Here is a 19499-nt window from a genome sequence, read left to right on the forward strand (position 1 = left end):
ACGGACAAAATACGAATGATAAATAATGATAAACTTATCAAAAATCACAGTACAGACTACAGTGTGCCTCATTGTTAATAAATACAATATTAAAATATTTCTAAAAATGTATGATGTTATTTTATCATTTATCATCAAAACATCTAAATTCTAGATAGTAGATAATAGATAAAAATATACGAGTATACCCATGGTCTTCGAATTTTCTAACTACCTTCATTAATAATTATTTTTTATTATAAAAATATAAAAAATAATAAACATAAAAACATAAACTATAATTACTTACCTATTTATATTTTTAATTTTTTTTTCTTCGCAAGTACTTTAAGGTCTATGATTATACGATTTACTTTCCATCTAAAAAATAAAAATAAATAAATTAAAAGCAACTACTATTTTAGATAAAAAAAATTATTATTATATGAAAATTACAATGTATTGATATTTTTATTGTTACAGCAATAATGTATAATCATAGTTAGAATCTACATTTTAGTAGTTCAACAATTTTTAATTAACTTGATTAAAAAATGGACAATTTCAAAATGAAATATGAGGTAATTTGTTTCTACATTTCATTGTTTAATATAAAGTATGGATAAATATAATTAATTAATAATTAATAAAAATTTTTGAATTATTACTCGTTTATTTATAAAAATAAAAGCATTTACAGAAAAATTCTTTAAAATTTTAATTCTTATTCTACTTAAAAATAGATTTACAATTCATTAAGTTATTTTATTAATAAATTAAAATATGTATATATACATGAATACAATTTAATAATCAATTATAATTTTATTTAGGTGCCTGGTGGTATTACCTCAATAATGCCTAGCATTCCAGCAGATTTATTAAGTTATATTAATTGTATAGAAAGTTTACCGGTTTATAAACGTGAATCAACCCTGCCAAAAAGAGATGTTAATTTACTATCCTTGTATGCTGATAATAATATAAATCATATGCCAACTAATTTAATGGTATGTAGTGGGTATTTAGTCTATATTAAGTTATTACTAATTGTAATTTTTTAAATATAAATAATAAATAATAAATTATATACAGCCTGAAAGAGATCCCAAGACTGGTAAAATTATTTGTTATGAAGAAGTTATTAATAATCCAATTTTTCAATCTGAAGGTAATACAATACCCTGTCTAAAATCAATGAACAGTCAATGTACTGTCAACCAAAATGAAGATAATACGTTTCAATTTCATTTTGATCCTAGTATGTACCTATATTTATACTTTCTAAGAAATATTATTTACCTACATTATATATTATTATGTTTTTATCTTAGATGATTTACCAATAGCACCAGGGATGTCAGACAAATTGAAAATAAATCAAAATGATCAAAATACACCTATAAACATTTGTGCTATTGACACAACAGTAGAAGATGAATGGACTGAAGATGTAGGAGGATTTTGGGATGATGAAGTACCAGAAATAGTTAGCCAACCAGATAATATACCAGAACCAATTTCAGTAGATGAAATTAATCACATTAAAGTAATCATTTATAATCTATAGATATTTTAATTTAAAAAAATAAACTATAATGTTGCTTACTTTTCAATAGAAAGATGAGAACTTTGTACTTAAAATATCTGGAACTGCAGAAAGAGCTCTTGTAAAATCTAAGTGGGTCGAAGAATTAGATATTTCAAAACCGATTGATAACTTTGATGAGTTATTACCTGATCCAGCTTATAAATGGGAATTTGAATTAGATACATTCCAAAAACAAGTAAATATTATTATATTGTTTTAATAATTTAGTTTAAATTAAGAAAAAAAAATATTATTTTATAAATTCTAAGTTATATATTAACCATATGAATTTAAAGTATTATTATATAACATTTTTAGGCAGTACTTAAATTGGAAGAAAAAAGTAGTGTCTTTGTAGCGGCTCACACATCAGCAGGTAAAACTGTTATTGCAGAATATGCTATAGCACTTGCTAAAAAACATCAATTGAGGTAAACATTTTATCATTTATTAAAATTTAAAAGAACATAGTTCTCATTAAATTTGTACCCTATATATTTATTCTATTAAAAAAACTTCTAATATTTTGTATTCTCTTAGAAATCTACTTATACTATATTTTCAACTAATCATTTAGATGCATATATACATCTCCAATAAAAGCATTATCCAATCAAAAATTTCGAGATTTTAAAAAAAAATTTGGAGATGTTGGTCTTATTACAGGAGATTTCCAAGTGAAACCAGAAGCTCAATGTCTTATTGTTACAACAGAAATATTATGTTCTATGCTATATAGTGATTCAGATAAAATTAAAGAAACTGAATTTGTTATTCTTGATGAGGTTCATTATGTGAATGATAGAGATGTAAGTAATCTAGTCAAATATACTTTATTTAATAATAATGTTTGTTAAGAGGATACTACACTCACATGAGTTGTCTCCATCTTACAAACACGCAATCTAGTAAATTTGATTTCAGTAGAACCAATTTTGTGTTATTAACTTCAATAAAAAAACAAATTTACTTATTATCAAACTTTAGGTAAAAAATGGTGTGTTCTATTGTCAATTTTTCACAATATTTTAATTTTTCAGCGAATAAAGTGTACGTATAATACTAAAATAAAAAATGTCCAAAACTCGCTTAAAAATTGCGAATAATAGATAATATTTTTACTTTTTAGCTTGATAATAAGTCAATTTGTTCTAATATTAAAGTTAACAATAGAAAATCAGTTCTACTAAAATTAAATTTACTATGTTGTACGTGTGTAAGACGGAGTTGACATAATATGTGGATGTAGCATCATATTAATAAATAATATATGTTGTTTAATAGAGAGGTCATATTTGGGAACAAATTTTAATTATGCTTCCTAAACGCGTTAAATTAGTTATGCTTAGTGCTACTGTCACTAATGTTATTGATTTTGCCAACTGGATCGGTCGTACTCGTGATTCTAAGATTTATGTTGTATTTACTCTGTATCGACCAGTTCCTCTTGAACATTATCTTTATATTGGTTCAAATACATCTATGGAAATGAAAGACAACATGCATCTAATTAGAAAAGCAGACAGCGGATTTTTAATTCAAGGGTAATTATATAATGTAATATTAGTATTTACTATTTATATAAATAAAAATGTATTTAAATACATTTATAGCTATCGCAAAGCGTCAGATTTATTAAAAAAAAATAAAGAAGTAAAAAAATATCAAGAATCCAAGAGTTTCAAGGATCAGAAACCAAAATGGGTCAATTTTTTGAGGTTTCTTGACAAAAATAATTTGTTTCCAACAGTTGTTTTCATTTTGTCCAGAAAAAAATGTGATATGATGGCAGAAACTTTAAAAAATTCTGTTAATTTTTTATTAAACAATAAGGAATCACAAGCGAATGAATATTTTTTCAATGATGCTATAAAAAAACTAAAACCTGAAGACAGAGCTTTACCTCAAGTAAATATCAATATTTTTAATTAGTATTTTATTACAAGACTATGTATTAAATATAGTATATATTGTTTAATATATAAATATAACATTAAAAATCCTATTACTTTAGGTTGTGTTAATGAAAGAATTATTATGTCAAGGCATTGCAGTTCACCATAGTGGAATTTTACCAATACTAAAAGAAATAGTAGAAATGCAATTTCAAAAAAGTTTAGTTAAGGTAATTGAACAAACAAACCAAAAAGAGTTACACCATTTTATTTTAATCACATAATTAATTTACAGTGTCTATTTGCCACTGAAACATTTGCGATTGGTATTAATATGCCAGCCAGAACAGTGGTCTTTGATGCAATTAACAAATTTGATGGTATAGAAAAAAGAAATTTAGCACCAGCTGAGTACACTCAAATGGCAGGACGTGCTGGTCGTCGTGGTCATGATGATAGTGGTACAGTAATAATAATGGCAAATGATCAATTACCCAATGACAGAGAATTAACAAATATGATGTTAGGTTAGTTTTTAATCAAAACAATAAAGGTACACGAAAATATGTTTAATCATTTTTTTTTTTTTAAATATCGAATTTTGTAGGTAAATCGGCTAAATTAGAATCTCAGTTTAAAGTCAGTTATTCTATTATATTGAACATGTTTAAAAAGAAAAATTCTGAAACACTGGAAGAAATTTTAGGTAGTAGTTTCATTGAAGCTGCTAGAGCTAAGAAAAAAGATGAATATACTGAAGAATTAAATTCTTTAAAAATAATACACGAAAATGATAATTGGGAACCAACAGGAAAGCAAGATTTAACTGTAAAAGAATTCTATCTTTATGCCAAAGAGTATTTAGACTGTAGAAATGAAGACTGGGTAATTTGCATATAAATATTAATTTAAAAAAAATATTAACTGGTAAAAAGTTTATAAAATTTTAAGTATTCCAACATAATTTAAGCAAATTTCTATCTTTTTTTTTTTTTGAAGTTAAAATTATTTCTTGTTAAATTATAGTAACTAGATTAAAATTGCACATATAATTATTATTTTTAATTTTACATAGCATATATGCACATTTTTTTATTAAAATAAAAATATTGATAAAACATTAAAATTATAATTTCAGGATAAACTTTATGCTGCAAGTGATAAAAGTTTTAGTGAAATTGGCAGATTTGTCATTATTACACACCAACATTATATTGGAAATTTAGCTATTATATTATCAAGCAACACAAAAAAAGTTCCAAGAGAATTTCGGTAAATTAATACATAAATATTTTTATTACATTTGTATGTTGAATGATTATACAGTAAAACTCATTATTTTAAAAAGTATTAAGTAATAACATTATTTAAATTTTTTTTACATAATTTGAAGTTACTATTAAAAATCATATTTAAATATAATTAACAAAAAACTATTAATACTTATTGGTTATCTAGATTACCTGTGATTTTTTGATAATAATTGTGATTACCAAAAACATTACAGAATTGTTCTATCATCATGTTATCCAATCATTGAATTTTTTAAAGCTTAAATTGGAACTAAATAATATTTTTAGTCAAAGTTAAAGATAGAACTTCTTATACACTTTTGCATTCAATCAAAAAAATTATGAATCAAGTTACAACTATTTATTTGAAGTGTATATGTAGTTATAAGATAGATGAGTTTTGACAAAACACTAGTTTTAATCATTTATTCATGAACTATTCATATTATTTTGTTAATCCTTTTCAAACACAATTTTTACACATAGAACAATGAAAAGTTCTAGAGATCCACAAAGTGACATAACAAAAAATATATATGAACAGCTCATAAACACATCAATAGTTATTTGATCAAATTTGTGTGTATCCTGATCCAAATTAAGTTATAAAGCCTCCATAGTGAAATGTTTAATAAGTTCCCTTTTCGGCCGTATCAATAAGAAATTATTAAGAGGATGAGGTACCCATGTGTTGTCTCCGTCTTACAAACGTATAACATAGCAAATTTTCGTTCACCAGTTTCAATATTGCGCTGTTAGTTTTGATATTTGAGTGAACTGACTTATTATACAATTTAAAGGTAAAATTATTATCCATGGCCCCACGGAAGCTTTTAATTGATATTATTATTCTTCAATAAGTTATGATCTTTTTGAAACTACATTTGAAAATGATCATAATTTACTTAAAAAATAATAATATCAATAAAAGGCTTCCATGGGGCCCTGGATAATAATCTTACCTTTAAATGTTATAATAGGTCAGTTCATACTAATATCAAAATTAACAGCGTAATATTGAAACTGGTGAACGAAAATTTGCTATGTTGTACGTGTGTAAGACGGAGACAACACTAGCGGGTACTACGCCCTCTTAACAGCATATATTTCATGTATATTACTATTTGAATGTGTGAAAGACGCCTACTGGAGCAAAATCTCTTTTTTACATAAATTCGGCCCTGTATATAAATTTCCAAATGAGTATTTAATTTAATTTTTATAAGTTTTAATTTATAAGTATTTAAATTTAAAATTTAGTCGCGCATGGTATTCTGCAAAATTGTCCATATATTTATTCTGTCTCAACATTTAATATTTAAATACTTATTCAAAATTTTATTTTTATACATCAAAAATTCTCAGAAAAATATTTTTCCCTAGGATTTGAAACTACAAATATATTCTCGTCTTAAAAAATAGTAGAACTGTATTTTTTTAAAACATACAATGACCAAATTATATAAAAAAAAATTTCAAAATTGTTTTTACATTTCTAGGTAATAAATCTTTATAAAGAATCACCAGATTCCCAGTATATATACATCAAACTTTTTTTTTCAGAGTATTGGTATTGGACAACGATAAGGCAAATAATGAAGAGTCTGAAAATAAAATAGATTCTTGGTATAAATTTATATATTTATCTAAAAAAAAGAGATTATTAAATAAATCATTAGATGTAATTTCTAATAATGCTCATACCATTTTAACTATAACTTCAAATTCAATATTTGCAATCACTAAATTTTCTGGAAATTTTGATAATGACTCAATTATAAAAAATTGGGAAATGAGACAAAATGAACGTTTTAGGTATGTAAAATAAAACTTTATATTTCATAAATGTATTAATTCGATTAACATTGATAGTTATAAATTATAATTACAGTTATTATAATCAAGAATTTTAACATTTTATTTAGAGATGCAGCTATTTCGACACATTGTCAGAGAGCCATTACAATGCTATCAGAAAAAACATTACTTTTAAATCGAGCAGAAAATGACGATTCAGTGATAAGTTTGTTAGATCTTGGAATCGATAATTTTGAATTGCACAGAACTATGTTACATATGCATGCGTTGGAAAATCAAGTGTACAATATTGAATTGTCTGACATTATTGCATTTGAAGAAGTGGTAATTATATTTTTTATACTTATGTTAACATGTCATTTCTAATATTATATTAATGGATATACTTATAATTTAGATGAATAAGAAATCAGTAACATTTAACGCAATTTTCTAAAATTTTATCAATCCAGCATGAACTTAATTACTAAACCTTCTTAAGAGGATATCAACTATGTTTTCTGTCTGACCCACGTATAACATAGACAATTTGTATTTAGCATTACCAACCATATATTGTTAACTTTAGTATTATATTTAATTAACCTATTGTCAAACTTTAACTTTAGAGAACATAACACCTGCAACACTTCGCTTCATTAACTTTAATTTTAAAGTGTATCAATCGACCTATTATGAAACTTAATAGTTCAGACTTAACAAAGATTATGTTCTTCACTCCAAGTCTGATAGTAGGTTATTTATTCTTATAGTAAAGTTAAAAACACAAGGTTAGTTTCATAAACTCAAACTCGCTATGTTAAGAAGTGGATCAGAAAGTGCGCATACATTTTTAAATATTTACCATTTAAAAACAAAACTTGTATAATTAAATTTTAGTTCTCAAAATTATATGAATATCAAACAAGAATAGAAAGAATAGCAGATTTAGAACACCAAATATCAAATAAAGCGTTACAGTTATATAATGAGTATATTAGCAAAGTAGAAATTCTCAAAGAACTAAAATATATAAACCCAAGGAATGAAATCAGTTAGTAATAATTGTTAACTAATAATCATTATTAATGGTTATAAAAAATGTATAATACTTTAATTTTTCTAATTTCAGCTACCCAAAAAGGGAATGTAGCCGCAACTATGGGATCACACGAACTTTTAGTCACTGAACTACTATTATGCAATATGTTTGAAGAAATGAAACCAGAAGAAATTGCTGCTGTTCTTTCATGTTTAGTTTGTGAATCTAAGTCAAATATTGATTTAGAACAAATTAAAGAACAAAATTTAATAATTGTATAAATTAAGTTGTTAAAAAATATTTCATATTACTTTAACATCCAACTATCTTAATTTTTTTTAGGGAATGAATTTAATAAAACAAAAGCATGATTACATTCAGTCAGTCGAATCAAATTATTTGAGCAACTATGAAAGTGTTAATCTCAATTTTAATTTAGTAAAAGCGTTGTATTTATGGGCTCAAGAAAAGGTAATTTAACCAAGTAAATAATAACATTGACGAGTTTAACAATTTTTTTATTTTTACGATTCCTTAGCCTTTTTCTGAAATAATGGAAATAACAGATATTCAAGAAGGGATTATAGTCAGATGCATAGTTCAACTAAATGAAATTTTGACTGTTATTAAAAATGCAGCAAAAATGATTGGTACCAACAAGATAAGTGAAAAAATGCAAGAAGTACTTGACAAAATCAAAAGAAATATTGTATTCACGCCATCTTTATACATGGAATAAATTTAAAATTATTTAAAAACAAATTTAACTATTTACTATAGCCTAAATTATGTATTGTAATATTATTCGAGTTAACAATAAATATTAATTCTTAATTCTCAAATTAATAATATTACATTTTTTAATTTACATATTATGTAGACATTTTAATGATCACACGTATCAACAAGGATATTATTATATTATAATTTAAAGTCAACATTGTATTCACTTTCATTACGGAACGTTATGACTCAGACATAGTGGTAATTAATTATAACAGGTTAAGGTGGGAAGGACACGTATGGTGGGGCCAGGAACAGGCAACAACTAATAATTGATGAAATCGCAAAATGAATATACCCGAGGGCAAAGACTCGGTAGGTCGCCCAGGACAGCGATTGAGCAATAGGTGGACAGAGTCAAGTTTTAATTAGGTAGGTATGTCGAATGCCGAATAATGAATATAAGATGAATAGTGATGTGTGACGACTGACGAGACAGCAACAGACAGACAGTAAAATAAATGATAATAATTGAGTGTTCATTTGTACAGAATGGTAATTGGTATGAGTAAGCGCGGCACCATACAATTATTACAATATTCATGTGGATTCTGGTTAATTTGGTTATTCAGCTGATCCCTCGCAATAAACCGGATTTAAATCGTAGGTAATAAAAATATATAACAACAAAGAAATTTCTTGTCCGCGGTTGGTATCATGCTTGAATGAAATCTAGTCTGTGCTTCAACGCGCCCGCCCTGAGGCTTCGACTATCATAATCACTTATCAGACACCAGTAATCAGTGAAATCGACTACGTTTCAGTCGCCCGACGATCATTGTTTAGTGTTTTCACGTTTGCCGTTGTGTTTCCGCCAGTGTTTTTTAACTCTCGGACGATTTTTGTGAACTGGACTTCAGAGTTATGAAAATAATGAAAAGCCATCCTTCGACGGTCTATACGCATCTTAGAAACTTAAAGGTGAGCGATGCATTTTCATTCGAATTTTGATTCTCGACGTACCCGAACTTACAGTTTGTCTGTGTATTGGCCTTATTCCACACCATATATCAAGGCCAAAGAACAATAATAATAATATTGTATCGTGTCCAAATCCCGTGTAATTATTATAAACAGCTAATACCTTGTCGATACGCAATGTTTCATTATTATTATTATTATTAGTGTTCAATTAAACAGAATTTTATAATGATAATTTTGTACATTTTTTCTTAGTCGAATTGTGCCATAGCCAAAGCGTATTCTTAACCAGAATCAGTTATCCAGCTACGGCGTTCAATAACTAGCACCTACGTCTTCTAGTCAATCAATTCCTATCGTCAACATGAGTTCAACGGATCGTTCAATATCATCTGGGTTTCCAATTCCTCAGTGGATGAAATCTAAAATAAACGATCGGTTAGTTACTTTTTGTACTGTGTATTAATATTCATTTAATATTTGCAATCGGGATGCTAGTAATAACCCAATGTAAAAGTTAAATAATTTAATGTAAACAAAAGTTATGATTTATAATTACAATAAGTACCTAGTTGAACAATAATATAATCAAAGTAAATAGTTATTAAAAAAATAAAACTATCATATAATAATGTTGTATTGTAGACACTATCTTTTAAATCTTTATTTTAGTTCCTGTATTAACATACAATTCATAAAATTGTTTGATTCAAATGTGTTGAGTTCATTAACTTTATAATCATTTATCTTATTATCTTTGGATAAGTGAGAATTAATAAATTATTTGTGTATGCTTTCTGTTATAATTTAATAGATGAGATGAGAAATCTTTAATAATAACACGAATAAATTATGTTATGTTATTTATAAATTTATACATATTTTCATTATATATATTTACCGAATAAAATAATGTCTGCTTACACTGTTAAAAATATATTTTAATTTTTTTCTTATAAAAAATTATTAGTATAAATAAAGTGTTATGTTCTGAATGAAATATAGTCATATAAATTAAATTATAATACATAAACAACTAAAAAAACATTTAATAATTGAATATTAAAATGTTGAAGTAACCAACTATAAGTACCCATTAATAATATAATAATAAATATTATTATATTTTGTTTACTTATCTAATTCCCTGAATTGTAAATAGAAAAAAAATATGTTATGCAACAATCATAATTCTTTCTTAGATAACATTGTAGACGTCATAAACATTTTTAATAATAATAACAATAACAATAACAGTACCTACATATTTTTAATTTTTTCAATAAATTAATAAACACCCAAAAAAAAAAAAAATTAAATAGTGGTTGACTAATTATTTAAATGTATGTAAAAAATTATAAATATGGAATTGTTTCTTTTAATAAAATTCTGCTTAGGTAGTTCTAAAATTGTATTTTCTTTATTCATGCTTCATTTTATCAAATACTTTTTCTAGTAACACAATTAATTTAATACAAACATTAAACATCAAACAAAAATACATTTATTAATTTTAAATTTATGTATTTGTATTTCTATGAAAATATTGTTTTACTATTACCTATTATATAATGATAATTATTATCAAAAATGTCCAATCTAGATGTACACTAATTAGTCTAAACAAAAAAATATTTATTGTCAGCAGTATCTTTAAACAGATTATGCATTATAAATACACCCACAATTATTTATTTAAATATTATATATTTTTATAGAAGTAATAATATTGTTATTAAAATTGTGTTAATGTTTTTGCCAAATTGTTTTTTAATAATACAGGTTAACAAACCTATATTGTTTAAGTTAAGTATTTTTTTAACCAATATCGCAATATTTTTGATAATTTTCCTTGGATCTGATAATAATTTTTGGAACATAAAGTAAAGATTTCGAGTACTTTTCTAAATAACTTGATAAAACTATAACACAAAAAAAAAACCACAAATTTTTTTGCAATACCAATTTTTAATAAAATTTATTTGTTTAAAAAAGTATTGTACCTAATCTATTTATATGTATGCTGAGATTGAGTTATAGTACATGCTACTTTTCTCATACATAATTATTAGTATCTACTGTTTAACCAGTAACCACTATTTTATGTATAAATATAATATTATAAATGGTTTATTTTAAAACTTAGTAAATATCAAACTTTTATTGTTCACTTATCATAAAATTACTATGGTACTATATTTAATGTGTATATAATAAATAACTTCATGAACAACTTTCTTAAGTATTATATTTCTTATGAAATAGTTATAATTACTGTGATGCTAATAAAATATTTATTTGAATACCTAGGAGTTAGGATATCAATTACAAATAACTCATCATTAATTACCTATACACTTTTCAAAATGTTTAAATACTTTAAGTTCTGCAATAATCTGTAGTTTGTACAAAGGTATCTATCATCTATATTTAATATTGGTTCACTGATAAGTAATATTTTCACATTGATAATAGACAAATAAAAAAGATTATTACAAGTGTATAGAATATTATATATGTATTTTTTCTTTTTATTCCACTATCATAAACCTTTCCGGCTTCTTGAATTAGTCTATAATATTAAATTATGTATATCTATTTATTAGCCATATTTAACTTAATAATGAAGTATTATATAGATTCATGAATGCACAATGCGTGACTGAAATTGAAAAAGCTTAAGCCTTAAATAACTAATTACAATAGCACATGTGTGTGCATAAGAGTACATGATCGACATAAAATCCTATGTTATGAAAACTATAATTTTCAAGTAGTTATTCGTGACTGATTATTAAAGTTTATTTTCTGATACTATGGATATTTTATTAATTTTTTAAGTGAATTATTGAGTAGACTACTTGATATAATTAAATTTAACTGATAATTTGTTTTATATAAATTTATATTTATAACTTTTTTGTTTCATTTAGGTATGACTTAGACCAACCATCATTTAATCCACAAGAAACAGATGACAGCTTCTTTTTAGTTCGTTATTTAAAACCTGACACAGTAAATCAAAAACGCAGTGATAGCACTAAAAATAAACCAGCTGAAGAAAAATTAGCAGAGAAAACAGTTCAAAATTTAAAAAAAATGCCTCCAGCATTGATTGTTACTGAAACACCAGAATATAAGGGCCATACAATTGCTTGTCAACGCTTCATTACAAATACTTGTGCTGGTAAGTTTTTATGTATATTTTTTAAGGTAAAATGTTAATATTTTATTAATTAGTGTTTAAACTTTTAAACCATCATTAATAATTTTAAATAGATTATAGTTAGTATCTTAATCATTTAAAGTTTCATCTAGGCCCATCACTATATAACATGTATGTCCTTCAACACAATATATTTGAATTGAAAACATTGTTTTAAATTGTCAATAGCTTTTAGTTTTCTACGTAGTTTTCGTATACTTATAACTAAACCTAAAAACTATTATTTTTATCATGTTATTTTAACCATATAACTAAGTATTACTTATATTAATATATTCTTTTATATTTAGTGTAAAATAGAAAGGTATAGTTATAATAATATGACGAGTAATTTAGGTAGCTTGGACCGAGATGCTTATAATGTTTATTGATGCTAATTTTAACAAAGTAACTAAAATAAGTCCCAAGTTAAATATTTAAATTTGAGAATGAATAGTGTTAGAATTACTCATTGAATAGTCTATTAGTCATACCATTGTCAAGGTCAATCTTATGGATATTTTTTAATTTAATTTAATGTTGGTATCGCGCAATTAAATATTATGTAATCCAATTATTGATTAATAAATGTTATGTTTTAGATATTTACAAAAATAATACTTAATGATATTTTTTTAAATTCTAAAGAAATATCAATCATAGATTCAAAAACTACTAAACAAACATTATTTTATGCTTTTACTTTTAAATTTTCAACCTAGAATTTAGTTTTCTTTTTGTGTTTATATTGTATAATACATTTTTATAATTTATAGTAAAAAAAAAAAAATCTAAAAAATACCATTTTAATTCAATAGCAGAATATCTTAATATTTTCAAAATTACTACAACCCTCAAAAATAATAATTTATAAAACAACTACCAAACATTGTTTAATGAACATTCAAAACTTCTGATTTTGTTCTCATTTATACTGAAAATCTAAAAGTGATTGAATTAAACATTTGGCGACTTCAATTCAGCCAGTTAGCTTAATTAAAATTTTATTTCTGTTTAATGTTTTATTATTATTATTATCTTTTGAATTTGAATTTGAAATATTTTAAGATGTATTTGTTAGATATTTAAATACTTATTTTCATCTGTAATCTATACTCTATTTGACATGCTTTATATCAAATTTAAAGACCATATTAATATACTTAAATTACAAATTTAAAATAGCTCATAAAAATATAAAAGGTAAAGGTATACAATCTATTAATACATTTTTTGGCATACTACATTCATAAAATATAATATTATGTTCGAATTATGGCTAACGAAACATTATTTAAAATTGTAGGTTTCAAAACTTGCTATAAAATTGTATTCTTTACGATTTTAGAAGTTTTAAAATATATTCATCTTATTATTCTAATATCTAAGTTTCTTTTCAAAAAAGTTAAAAACAGTTATGCTTTTGTTGCAAGATGTCCACCATTCTTCATCTAGTAGAAAAGAAGCGCTTTATTTTAAAATTAATATTAATATTAAATTTAGATTTAACTGTTCTGGTTATAATGTTTTTCCGCAAAAAAATTAACTAAAGAAGAAAGACAGATTTTTATGACAACTACAATTTTAAAACATTTTTTATACTTATAACTTTTGTTACACACTTTTTGATAGAAATTGTAAATACTGTATTAGACTATAAATTGAATTAACAAATTATTAATTATTTTTATATTAATTGAACCATTTACCTTTAATAATGATAATAGTAGTATTTAATCATATTTATATAATTATCATAAATATACTGGAATAAAATTTTTAAAATATTAAGAAGCCGGGCAAAACGTTGTTTTTGTAACAACTTGAAACTATGTAAAAAATGTTTTCAAAAACATGAATACTTTTTGAAATAATGAGTGTTTTGTGATAAAATAATCAGCCTGTATAGTAAATTTTCAAATCTTTTATAAATATTGAAAATTCAATAAATTTTTACAAAATTTGTAATTTCAAATGGTTATATCATTTTTTTCTGAATTTATGGTCATATTTTTTTTATTTCTTTTATTAACAACTTATGAAGAACTTTGAATTACATTTTTAAGATTATTGACAAAACGGAAAATTGTTTATTGAGATGTTTTAAAAAAAATCTTTAGTTTCTCCTTTTTGAGAAAAACATTACTAATTTTATATCCTGATCTTGAGGTTTATTTATTTATAACAACAAGTTATTGTAAATAGTGATAAGATTTTAAACGAATTATAATTTTGTATTTGTAAATGTTCGAGCGTGTATATGGGAACATACCACTCAGTTTTCACCTCGCGAACAAATACTGCTATGAAAATCTATGCATTTTTTCGTTACGAAATTTTTTTTTAACCTTCAGACCTCAAACATAAGACATATTACTGTCAACATTTGAAAAATTAGTTATTAAAATATTTTGAAAATTATAACATTTGGTGTTACATTTAACCATTGCGATCGCTCTATTCAGAATCTAATGATTTATTCGATTAGTAAACTAAAATATTTTTTTTTGCAAAGTTTTCTTAATAATAAAATGCCTTTACTAACTATAACATTAAAAAAATACATATAAGATATTCGGAAAGCATAAATTACTGTAATTTTAATAATAAGTAGGTATAGTAATACATACTATATATTTTGGTTTATATTGAAAAACTTGTTGAAAGCTTATTATATTATATTGTTAACTATATAAGTGGAAGTTAATGATGTTTGCCTTGTTAGACAATACTTCATTGTTAATGGAGATCAAATAAATATTTACACGTGTTTTTCATTACTCATTAAATACAGTATAAAAAATATTTTCATATCGTAAAATATTAGAACAACTATTTACTATTCATATTTGATATGTTAAAATGGAATAAATTTGTTAAGTAATTTTTTATGGAGCATCCTATTTAATAATATCAACAACAAATATAAATCCATAATCTTATCTTTTTTGTTAATAACTGGTATTTTTTATGATAATCTTATTAACTACGTAATATATGAGTATATTACGTATTTTGTTACAAAATATTTTTCAAACTAAAATCTTATTGATATTATTGACATTAACAATAATTATCGTGCAATCTTTTTTGAAAATGATTCTCGACAAAAATCAATTTTTGTATAATAATGATTAATCATTAAATTCAAATTAAACACACCCATTAGTATTATAGTGACCCACTCGACACCTAATATACAGTTTATCATTTCCTTTATTTAAAACTGAAACTATAGATATGAGTGGATATGATAATTATGTTTATGTATCATGTATAAAGTATAATAGCAGTATAATGTATACTGTATAGATAAAATAAACATGATTGTAATTCCAAAAAATATCTTTTAAATACGTTTTTAGACGAAAAATACTCGAAAAATATTATATTTGTTATAAAACTAAAAAATTAACATAACTTGAAATTTAAGAAATCAGTTAACGTATGTTTTGTAATATATTATTAATTATAACTTATAAGTATACATTTATCTTACACAGTGTATACTGTATTGGCTACGCTTAATTGTTTTTAATTTTATAAACTATACTTAGTTTTAAATTATATTTTGAAATCGTTGTCTTGTAAAATTATTTAATTAATATATATTTTTATATTTATTAATCATTATAGTATAGCGTCCGTTTTAGTGTTTTGAATGTGGGTGAATCATAGGCATTTTTTATGAAAAATATTGAATATTTATGCGCAATATGCAATTAATGATGCAATAGTGTCAAATTATATTAATTTTAAACGTAGTTTTTGATATCAATTAAAATATCACGTAGGTTTAAGATTGCCGACTGATTTGTATTATATAACTAATCAAACTATACACTTCAAATGATTCATAGCCCATACTGTCTAAATATAACAAAATACGCCAATCAGGCAATCAGCTATTACATTTTCCTACTAGTTACTACGCAAATGTTATTTGATCTGTGAACAGTATGAAAATACATGATATTATGCTGGTATTCTGAAAATTATTTTAAATTTTGTTTTCTCATTTCGCATAATTTATTGTAGTTATAGAAAATGCGAACATAAAGTTGTTCATTTATTTAAATTCTATTATTTTATTTCAAATCATTAGTTATCTAACAATTATTGGAATTTCATAACACTGTTGAACATAAAAAAAATTGAATTGTTAATTGCGGAGCTAGTCGAGCTCGGGGCAGGGTAAAATTGTATTATCAGTAATATTTATATATAAATGTATAAAGAAACCAGGGCGTGCATTTTCTGGCGTCTTAATTTATGTAATAAATAAAAAAACATGCCATTAAACAAAATCCAAACCAGGAAACGGTCAAGTTATGATGGATGTTATCAATGAGCACGTAACGTGGTCATGTCATCCGTTACTAATTTACTATATTATGATTGTAAATTAAAAAATTAATACTATTATCAATATTATTGCATTACCAGTCATCGCGCATATATTATATCTGCACTATAGCTTAGAATTATTTTCCAAGAGTTTTAGAGATGAGGTGTCTTCTTCTTACAATACAGCAGCGATAATCTGTCCGTACACCACGTAATTTTTCGGGAAATAACAAGTGCCTACTATTTCCATCGACCACCAAAAATAAAATCTAAGTGAATAACATAATGACACTCACACGTATCTATATTAATATAAATTATAAACAACATATTATATTTAACAAGGGACCTCGCTCCTCCTGCCCTGAAATTTGGGTATATAAAAAACATAGAAGAGACCTTCAAAATATGTTAATACCATTTGCAAAAATGTAGATCAAACAATTTCCTTGTTATGAAACTGCAGTTTACCATCCAATAATTAACCTTGAACAACCTCAGCAATAATTACAAACAAAAATCTTTAAACTATGGTCAAATATGTGCACCTTCCCAATAAAATTAAATATTTTACTCATATATTACTATTTATTATACATTATATTACATGATTAATTATTTTAAAAATGAAACACGTGATTATATAATGTTAAATCTCGAAATTAAATAAGTTAGAACCTAAACATTACAATATAAAATATATTTATTACACTTTATTTAATTTATTAATTAGATGATAGTTAATAACTAATAAGATATATTAAGACTTAGGTATACTAATTATAAATTGTGCTGGAAATCATCTATCATTGATAGTAAAAATAATACTTTAACTATTACCTATTACAACTATTATAAATGATGATGATGTATAAAATATTTACCTTTTGAAAATATAATAAATAGTTAACTAATGATTTTACACATTTTATAGACGCAGTGGCTGCAGCAAGTTTGGGTGAAAATATAATTGATCCTCCAAAATCATTAGGTATTGATGATGGTTTTAAAAGTGGAGCTTCTGAATGTGGTAAATCTATTGTGGCAATGGCACATCAAATGGTGTCTGGGCGGAGAGCGTATCAAGGACGTTCATCGGGTCCTCAAGATATGCTTGTCGTAGGACCATCTCCATCAATGTTGTCTAAACGACGTAACAGCAAATCGCTCCCTGCAAGTCCTATAAGTTCACCTCCTGGATCACCGCGGTCAATTCGTAAAAATCCATATTTCACAGCACCATTTCAAGATGAATCTGGAGATAAACATGGCTCATCGTGGATATTATCAAACTTATTTTCACACAGAGCTGATTCACAAGAAGAATTATCTGATAAAGAATATAAGAAATTCCCTAAACCATTGTCTTCTAGCAATTTATCCATAAAACCCAAACCTTCAGAGCTAAGAGAGATGAATTTCTGGACACCTACATCAATGTAAACATTAAGGCTCAACAAAAAAATGATTCGATTTATGAAGATTTTCTGCACTTTTGGTTATATTATTAATTTGTGTTTTGACATTATTTTATATGTAATACATGTATTTATCCTTATTTTTCTTATAATCTCCTTAAATTAGTACTTGTAAAAAAAATCATTATTAATTTTAAGTTTTCATTGTTATTTTTCTTTTCCTTGTATTTATTTTATTTTAGAATATTAAGTATCAAAATAATAATGATATGAAGACAATACATAATATAGTGCGCATCTTTTATATGTATAAGATATAACTATATAAGTAATCTTTCAATTTTAATATTCGTAATTTCTGTTCTGTCATTGTTTTTATTCTCTAATCCCTCCTAAAGTTTGTATACATTTTTTTTTTTTTTACTCGAGTATTAATATAAATCACTTTTGAACTACTGTACTATTGAACGTATGTAAATATATCATTGACATTGCCATTGTGGCATACATTTGATATTGTAATCGGCCAATTGAAAAAATATTGTGCGAAATAACGCAGATGATATCAAGATTATGGTTATCTATTATATTATCTATTTTTAAATTAAATTATTTTGCGTATCGTATCATTGGTTTGTATTTATAATCAATGATAACAATTTAAAAAACATAATTAATTGTTTGAATTGATGAGCTGAATTATAATATCAAAAAAAAAACTCTTTAATTATCTAAGGTCATTGTCATCCGTCAATTTAAAATATAATACAATAATACATGTATTATAATGAAGAGAGAAAATTGTTTTTAAAATATTTTAGGAATGTTAAGTTGTTAGTACTCCCCTGCCACAATAATTCAATTATATTTCCACATAATGGTTACCCAATATGTTAAAAATGATTAAGACCCAGTTCAATAAAAATAATATCTACACACATTTTGATACTGCTAGCAACAACTATTTACTAACAATAAGTAAATGTCATCATGTGTCAGTAAAAAAAAGGTATGATTCACAGAATGAAGAAACCTCCCAGTGGAGGAACTTCTAATGTATTAATTGAATGCTAAATAGATAGGGCAGCTGGATCAAGGTTAACTACTCGGTTTATTAGTACCTACCTTAGATATTCAGATTTTTAATGTTGAAAGATTAGTAGTATTATTATGTTTTTCAAATGAAATAATTTAATACCTGGTAGTGGCTGGTACATACCTACCTACAC

General features: G+C 24.6%; 2 protein-coding genes across 3 annotated transcripts; both read left to right on the forward strand.

Annotated features, from left to right (window-relative positions):
- The first annotated feature begins 207 nt into the window (after positions 1–207).
- Positions 208–8438, forward strand: LOC132928826 (superkiller complex protein 2). 2 transcript variants are annotated; one of them, XM_060993729.1, is made up of 19 exons: positions 210–560; positions 813–989; positions 1075–1240; positions 1314–1528; positions 1599–1766; positions 1889–2001; positions 2148–2379; positions 2855–3114; positions 3184–3478; positions 3585–3695; positions 3761–3992; positions 4073–4350; positions 4604–4737; positions 6321–6572; positions 6683–6899; positions 7455–7608; positions 7687–7871; positions 7939–8067; positions 8135–8438. In XM_060993729.1, exons 1-19 carry the CDS (start codon positions 534–536, stop codon positions 8333–8335), a joined length of 3546 nt encoding a protein of 1181 aa, XP_060849712.1. In that variant the 5' UTR covers positions 210–533; the 3' UTR covers positions 8336–8438. The 2 variants fall into 2 exon arrangements, with proteins under 2 accessions (XP_060849713.1, XP_060849712.1); XM_060993730.1 differs by lacking the exons at positions 7455–7608; positions 7939–8067; positions 8135–8438 and having other exon boundaries at positions 208–560; positions 7687–7855.
- A 360-nt stretch (positions 8439–8798) lies between these two features.
- LOC132928831 (uncharacterized) lies at positions 8799–18896 on the forward strand. The gene is made up of 4 exons (XM_060993737.1): positions 8799–9300; positions 9556–9738; positions 12234–12487; positions 17787–18896. Exons 2-4 carry the CDS (start codon positions 9665–9667, stop codon positions 18293–18295), a joined length of 837 nt encoding a protein of 278 aa, XP_060849720.1. The 5' UTR covers positions 8799–9300; positions 9556–9664; the 3' UTR covers positions 18296–18896.
- The last annotated feature ends 603 nt before the right edge of the window (positions 18897–19499 follow it).

Source organism: Rhopalosiphum padi, chromosome 4, assembly GCF_020882245.1.
Source record: "Rhopalosiphum padi isolate XX-2018 chromosome 4, ASM2088224v1, whole genome shotgun sequence".
In the NCBI taxonomy this organism is placed as follows: Eukaryota; Metazoa; Arthropoda; class Insecta; order Hemiptera; family Aphididae; genus Rhopalosiphum; species Rhopalosiphum padi.